Source organism: Arachis hypogaea, chromosome 14 (genome assembly GCF_003086295.3).
Source record: "Arachis hypogaea cultivar Tifrunner chromosome 14, arahy.Tifrunner.gnm2.J5K5, whole genome shotgun sequence".
In the NCBI taxonomy this organism is placed as follows: Eukaryota; Viridiplantae; Streptophyta; class Magnoliopsida; order Fabales; family Fabaceae; genus Arachis; species Arachis hypogaea.
Genome location: NC_092049.1, coordinates 24,833,969 through 24,842,569, shown reverse-complemented (window position 1 = coordinate 24,842,569; position 8,601 = coordinate 24,833,969). Strand labels below are relative to the sequence as shown.

The window sequence follows — 8,601 nt, the reverse complement described above, 5'->3', positions numbered from 1 at the left end:
TCTTCCGAACACCATAGATTCTTTAGCATATTTTAGACAGCAAATAGCATAAAATCATCGTAATTTAGTTAACCTGTTGACTTAGCAAATGACAACTGTCTTAAATTTTTTTATAGAAAATAATAGTGCTAAGTTTGAACAAATAGCAAAGTAGATTAATGAATTAATTGGAACTGTCTAGGATAGCTATAAGGCACCAAATCCATTAGGAGGTCACCAACCTCACTTGGGAGGTCATCAGTTATCCGTAATAGTTAACGAGGGAAAACGCCTTGATGATGTAGTGAATGTTGCTCGACAAAATCAGTTTACCTAATGTAAGATTGCACAAGTTGATGAGAAGAATATTACACAAGATGTCAAGCATATGCTAAATAGCATAAATTTTAACATAAAATTGACTCGCCAACCATATTTTATATCTCTTTTTCCTAATCATGTGTTGTAAGTAGAACTCCTTAGAGGAGTCAAACTCCTAAATCACTCATTAAATTTTTAGGAGAAAGTAGCGAGTCGACTGTTGAGCACATGGCTCGCTACACAATCAAAATCGGGTTCTAGGTAGTAATGAGCAACTTAAAATATGATACTTTTCTTCTTCTTTGACTACGAATGCCTTCACTTGATTTTCAAATTTAAAGCTTAAGTCAATCCATTCCTGAGATTGAAGGATTAGAAAAAAGAAAAAAAAAAGCATGAAGATGAGAACTTTTTTGAAGAAGAAATAGTAGCTTTTGTTGGTTGTGTGATGTATTCTAAGTTGAAAGTCGAAAATGATGTGCTTGCAGTCGAAACAAAAGACAAATCATATTCTATATGTCAATCTGTCAACCTTGTCGAGGAAAAGATATTTCCAAAGAAGAAAATTATTAAAAGCAAGTTAAGATTTTCTAACAAGACACTAGATACGAAGGTTGGAAAAAATCTTTGTTAGTTTACCTCGAACTTTGCTGAATTTGAGGGATTTATTGTCAATATGATGGTGAAATAAGAAATTCAGTTTGACACCAGCATGCTCAAAATAAGACGTATATACCCTAAGGCTGGTGAAGATTTGTTAGACTTTCTGACCCGACAAAAAAAAAAGGTTGAAAATAAATATGATTATGAGATTTATGTGAATTGCAAAAGATAAAAAGAGAAATAGTTGACAAACAGTCAAGATAAGACGCACTTGTGAAAGTTGATATAAAAGACGAAAAAGAATTTTACTACTTTGGATTGAGTTCAAAGGTGGTTTCGAATTTTTTAATGCTTCTCATCAAATCGAAGTCATCCAAAATTTCAAGGGGCATCATGTTGTGCCAAAAATTTGACACAAAAGGTCGACGTCGGAAAGAATTCGACAGTTAAAGTCGAAGATCATATATGCGTGAAGCATACCATGGTTGGAGAAAATAAGAATGAGTTAGGTTTGGTAGTCAAGTTACATAGGACTGTCAAACGGGCCAGTCCGGCCCATTTAGGCCCATAATTTTTTAGCTTGGACCATTTATGGTTAGCTCGATGGGTCAAACGGATTGGCCTGTTTACCTTTTTTTAATATTTTGATAAAAAATATCACTTTTAGGCCAAAAACCTTAAACAAAAATAAATTTTTTTAGTTGATGGGTCGAATTTTCAGGTCGGATCGAGATAAATATTAGCTAAAAGTGCTATTTTTTAAGAAAAAAATGTAAAAAAAATAAAATAAAAAGGGCCGCCGGTTTAGCGTGTCATTTTTTTCGGGTTAATCGGACTCAATCCATTTAACCTGAAATTTAAACGAGCTTAATTTTAGAAGCGAAATCCGCCTATTTAAATGGGTAAATGGGCTGGTCCGACGTTTAACCCATTTTGACAATCCTAAAGTTACCTTATGTTTGGTGCCCAAATTTGCTTGAGGTGCAAGATTATTTAGAGTTCAAGTTTGCTTGAGGTTCAAGACTATTTAAAGTCAAAGTTTACTTGAAGTCCAAAACTACTTGGAGTACAAAATTATACCAGTTAACTTAAATTTTTTTTTCTATAAATAGGATTAATTTCAATAAATTAGAGGAGCTTATGTTTATTCACACACTCATGCACTCTAAAAATTCTTGGTCACACTCACGCACAGAAACATGAATAACGAGTCCATATAAATATTGGGAGACTCTATTTTTGTTTCAGTCATTTTAATTCTTTGTTTTTATTATTTAAATTCTGTTATTTTCATTTAAGTCCATGTTAATTTTTATATATTTTAATACAAATCTTTTAATTTTTAATTTTTAATTTTTTATCCTTATTCTTTATTTTTTTTTATTATTATTATTTTTTATATTTCTATTGGACACAATTTCTAAATCTTAAGAGCAACCTATAAAAAAAAATAGTATTTACTATATAAGCTTGGCCCACATCTCCTATCGAAATCTAAAAAACAAAATCCAAACAAATAGAAAGAGATTTAGTCTCATACTAACTCTTTTTTATGAATACAAAATAAAGTAATATTTTGTTCACTTTTGTAGACTCAAATCCTTCATTTTACACTTTATTTCCTAATAGAAAGATCAGATAAATTTCCTTGTGTTTCTATTGTACTAAAAATAACATATGTAATGGAGTTGTATGTGAACATAAAATATTTCTGATATATTGTCAATTATTTCTAGCTAATAATAATGTCTGTCAATGTGATCCATCTTTCATAATGTAGATAATGCAGAACCCTACATCGACCTTTGCATTTACATTGAAATGACTCCATTGCCATTAATTCGTCATATCCATAACCATTATAATAACAACAGGGAAAGAAAACAACAGAAAAACACATGATTCACACACAAAGCAACATTTTTCTTTCCATATTTATTTGATGGAATGCAAAGAAATTAATAAGCAATAAACATTCCATTCACTTTTCCCACAATATATAAACATCAACAAACATGCACTAAACTCGTAGGGAAAAAAAAAGGCTCTTGTATTTATCTATGATCGTTCTTTAACTTACTAACTGCAGTAACTAACTTTTGCAAAAACCAGATGGCGGAGTTTGAAGGAGGAAACGGTTCAAAGCCCAAGAGGCCTAGCAGAAAGCTCACGTGGGCTTCGGTAGCCCAACCAGCTCTCGAAAAGGCGCGAAAATCTTCCCAAACGCAAATTCTAGCAACCATCTTCTTCGTAATCTTCGTCACTTGCGCACTCTTCAACGCCTTCCCCAACCGCCGCACCACCATGCCAGAATCTGAATCCGACGACAACTCCGGCTTTGACATGACAGTAAATTTCGCCTCCGCCAGCCAACCCTGCTCCGACGCCGCCGCCATAGCAACTGCAGATTCCTCGTCCTCCGCCATTAAGGTCTACATGTACGACCTTCCCATTCGGTTCACCTACGGTGTCATCGCCGCCCGGTCCGCCTCCCGAGGCGGCGGCACGCCAGAGAATCTAACCTCCCTGAGCTACCCGGGACACCAGCACATGGGAGAGTGGTTTCTGTTCCTGGACATGAACCGTCCAGAGTCAGATCGGATAGGGTCACCGGTGACCCGGGTGATGGACCCGGAAGAAGCGGAGCTGTTCTACGTGCCGTTCTTCTCGTCGCTGAGCCAGCTGGTGTCGACGAGCCAACAAGGTGATGGGTCGGAGGCGGCATACAGCGACGAGGAGACGCAGGAAGCGCTGGTGGAGTGGCTGGAGGGGCAGAAGTACTGGCAGAGGAATGGAGGAAGGGACCACGTGTTCACGGCGGCGGACCCGAAGTCGCTGTTGCATGTGATGGATAAGGTGAAGAATAGCGTGCTTCTTGTGGTTGGGTTTGGGAGGTTGAGAGGGGATCAGGGTTCTCTGGTGAAGGATGTGGTGGTTCCTTATCCTCATAGACTCAGAACCTATGAGGGTGATCTTGGTCTTCAGAATCGTCCCACCTTGCTTTTCTTCATGGGTGCTCGCTTTCGCAAGGAGGTAATATTCTTTTCCATTCAAAATAGAATGTGAACCAGAAGATTAAAAATTATTAAATAATTTAATATATTTGATTAAATTATTATTTAATAATTTTAAATAATAATATATTTTTTTATATTTAATATTATATTATCAGAATAATTTATATTTTATTTTATTACTTAAAAACTAAAAAGTCATTTAACAAAAATAAAATTATAAATATTAAATTAAATAAAATAATTTTAAATTATTATTTAATATTATCGATTATCTAAATACATAAATTTTATTAAATGACTGTATACAACGAAAAAATTGAAAATTTTAATTCATCCTCCTAATTATTCTCATGATTTCATAAACTCTTAAAATTCACATCTCATGAAACTTTTACTATCCATTTCCTTTCATAATGTTCTTTTTCAACACCTCTCTCGATTGGTTATGTCCATGTCTATAGTACATAAATATATATAATCACTCAACGAATTTGAATAAAGTTTGCCGCCTATAAAATAAGTGAATTAACACAATGCGTGTGTTATGCTACGAAAAAATATGGTCTTGATACATGAATTTTATTAAGAGATTTGTTATTTTGGTTATTGATTTTGAAGGAAGGGAGAATTCGTGATGTACTGTTTCAAGTCCTCGAAAATGAACGGGACGCTATAATAAAGCATGGAGTTCAATCGACAGAGAACAGAAGAGAAGCATCAAATGGAATGCACACATCAAAGTTCTGCTTGAATCCTGTTGGAGACACTTCAACTTCTTGCCGCCTCTTTGACTCCATAGTTAGCCTCTGTGTTCCGGTGATCGTTAGTGATACCATTGAGGTGCCCTTTGAAGATACCATTGATTATAGAAAGATAGCAATCTTTGTAGAATCTGCTGCTGCTGTCAAACCTGGATATTTGATGTCACTGTTGAGAGCAATTCCTCCTGAGAGAATTGTTGAATATCAAAGAGAAATGCTAAAGGTATATGTATGTATACTTTTAGTCGTACTAGTCGAAAATTCGTGCAATAATGAAGAGCATTTTAAAATAATAGAAAAAAAAAACGAAAATTTTTTATTTATTTAATTTTAAAATTTTAACATTAACCTTAATAACGGAGAACTTAATTTTGATGCATTGTTATTGTAAAGCAGTTTTACATGTATGTATATCCAATTATTACTTGATACCACATCATAAAAAAATAACTACTATTTTTGTTGATAATTAAACTCTGACATAAATATTAATTAATTATTAATTTATAAAAATTATATTTTTAGAATTGTTAATTAACAATATCCTTATCTTTAGTGATCCGTATTTGATATATCATAATTATTTTACAATTTACTAAATAAATTATTATGCAAGATAATATAATATAATTATTTTCTATATTTGTGTAATTTTGACAAATTTTTAATATCCTTGTTAACATTTCAAAAGACAATTATTCTTAAATATATAGTTTGTTCTTATTTATTTGTGGTACTCTAATTAATATGCAATGTTGTGGCATGTACAAAGATTGTATACATAATAAACATAAAATATTGAGAAAGTTTAAAAGAGCTTTGTACATGGAAAAGCATGATATAGTTAATAGATTCTTTTGTTTTTTGGTGTCTTCACATAGTTAATAGATTGAATGAGAAAACATGCTGTCAAAGGAGAAGATATTTGCTTCATACTTTATAGCATAGGGTTTTCCAATTCAATATTCCACATGAGTACACTGTTTTTATGCTAGCTAGTTTCTTTTTTATCTAGCTTGATATTAATATGTTTAAGCAGTTGAATTTGATTTGAGCAAGTTACTTTGGATTTCTTTTAAATTTGCTTTTACAATGCAAGTTTGATTTATATTATTTCAGGTAAGACGATACTTTCAATATGGTGTATCAAACGGAGCAGTGGATGAAATCTGGCGCCAAGTTACAAAAAAGTTACCATTGATTAAGCTAATGAGCAATCGTGACAAAAGGTTGGTAATAAAGGAATCAGATTGTTCTTGCGTATGTGCAAATCCAACTACTAACAGAACTCCATAGCATGCTTTCTCGAACAAGAAAGAATGAGTTTTTGAGTTTTGACAAATAAAGCCTGTGACTCATCACTTTTATCCCACATTCAATACGATGAAAAATGTTAATTTTTTCTGCTACGTGGAGAAAAATTATTGGCTTTGAGTCAAATACATCTTGAGACGAAGGCCTTTTTTTTTTCCAACAACGTCCATGTTTATACTTAATAGTACCATATGGCAAGCACAAGTTCTGATATGTTGTGGTAGATGCAAGTGTGGGAGCATATAGATTTATTTACGTATTAAGTTTATTATGAGGATTGAGGAAGAAGGGTTGAGTTATACCTTACTGTATTGTACACGTGGTATATAATTCTAAGAGTAAATGATTAAATTTATTTTTGAAAGATCACTATTTTTTAAATTAAGTCTTTGAAAGATTTTTTTTAGTCAAATTTGTCTTTCAAATATTTTAAATTAATCGCATTGGTCTTTTTGTCATTTTTTTGTTGACAATATCAAAATTTGTTAATATGATACGTTAAATAACACCACAACACACACTTAAAAATTCTAATTAACTATTAACATGATAAGTTTATAAAATTAGATTAATCAAAATCTAATTAAGGGATACCTTGAGGCATTAGAATTCTTCAATTTGTGATTGATTTTATCTAATTTTATAAATTTATCATGTTATTCGCCAATTAAAATTACTAAGTGTTTATTGCAGTGCTGCTATTTAACATGTCACATATGCAAATTCTAACGCTATTAGCAATGAAAATGACAAAAGGACTAACATGACTAACTTAAAATTTTTGAAAGATGAATTTAATTAAAAAAATTTTGAGAACCAATTTAAAAAATAAATAATCTTTTAAAGACCAATTTGATCATTTACTCATAATTCTAATAAAAGTATACTTAATTTTATTCATTTTATAATGGCCAATAATGATAATGTATTTAACTATATAGTTGGTTAGAATTCATGATAAATAATTCAATAATAAATTTGATATTCAGGTTTTATATTATATATCATATATATAATAAAGAGTGATTATTTATAGACTAAAGATATAATTTAATTATAATGACAATAAATTGATTAAAACAAGAAATATGGGTGTTAACGTTTTTCTTATCCAAAACAAATTTGAAAAAAATAAACAAACAATAAACAGGTCAATATGTATAATCCGTTGAGCTAGTACTAAATGGGCTAGAACTAAAATTAGAGGTATTAAACTACTTGATATAGAAAAAATCTGACTAATTTAACCCTCAGATTTAGACAATCCAAATCTAAATGGGTTGGGTTAGCTTGATTCCAAACCTTACAAAAAAGCTCAAGTATTCACCCAATTTTAATTCAATTAGATGGGTCAAATAATTAGTTTATTTGTTTATTTATTATTTAATTAAGTATCATGAATTCGAATAATTTTTTATATATGTAACAATTTATTAATTAATGACAAATTATTGAATAAAATTAAGATTTATGATAGATTAGTTATTGACTTATCAACAGAAATAAATCTAAAAATTTTAATATACAAAAAACTGGATTTTATATTTTTTAATTATCTTTTTGTATTTTTTATTATATAAAAATAATTTATGCATGAATTATAACAACTAGGTTATTTTTTTAAAAGGTTTATTAATATATATAGAAAAAAATATATAACTTTTTAGTAATTTTGTTTTTGACATAAAAGTTATATAAAAGAAACATAACAATATCAATAATATTTTATAAAAATACCAATATTTTGTTAGTGTGTTTAATTATGAAGTTGTTATATATTTTTTAATTAAAATTAATTCTTTTAAAAGTTTTAAATATTTAAAAACAAATCATAAATTATTAATTATCTAAAAATATCGATATCTTTATAAATACAAGATATAACTCTCAAAATAAAATAACAAGTTATCATGAAAAAAATAAGTTAAAAAGTCTTCCTTTCAACAATATATGTTTCGAAAAAAATTAGCATTTTTTACGAGAAAATAAAATTTAAAGTGGACAATGTGATTATAAAAAACATAACTATGTAAATCATTATCTTTATAGAAATAAGTATATAAGAATTAATTTTTAAAAAATATAAAAATTTAAATGTATGATATTAAATTAATTAAATAATAATATTAGTGAAAAAATAATTAAATCTTAAACACACTACATTATTAAAAAAAATTACGTATATACATTAAATATTTTACATTTTATCAAGTACATATATATAGAATTTAATTTTGATAATTGTTAGTGTAAAATCGTTTTATACGTATATCAATTATATAATAATATATTAAAAAATATCTACCTTTTATATTGACATAAATAGTCATTCAAAAAAACAGTTGTTATATATATATATATCCTCCTTTAGATTTCTCCCTCCTGTTTGCCAGGTTCGAAGACACCGATAAAAATAAAAAGAGTAGAGTAAAGTATCGTTTTGTCCTCAACATTTGGGATAAGTCATAAAGTTGTCTCTAACGTTTAAATCGTTCTATTTAAATACCTAACGTTTTAAAATTGGCTCAATGTTATCCTGTCGTTAGGAATCCATTAACAGAATTGACGACTGAAAAAAATTGAAACAATTTTAAAATGTTAAGGAC

The 8,601-nt window shown here is 29.7% G+C and overlaps 1 protein-coding gene across 1 annotated transcript; it reads left to right on the top strand.

Annotated features, from left to right (window-relative positions):
* Positions 1-2,900: 2,900 nt before the first annotated feature.
* LOC112741844 (probable arabinosyltransferase ARAD1) lies at positions 2,901-6,376 on the top strand. The gene is made up of 3 exons (XM_025790979.2): positions 2,901-3,936; positions 4,539-4,904; positions 5,801-6,376. Exons 1-3 carry the CDS (start codon positions 3,016-3,018, stop codon positions 5,975-5,977), a joined length of 1,464 nt encoding a protein of 487 aa, XP_025646764.1. The 5' UTR covers positions 2,901-3,015; the 3' UTR covers positions 5,978-6,376.
* The last annotated feature ends 2,225 nt before the right edge of the window (positions 6,377-8,601 follow it).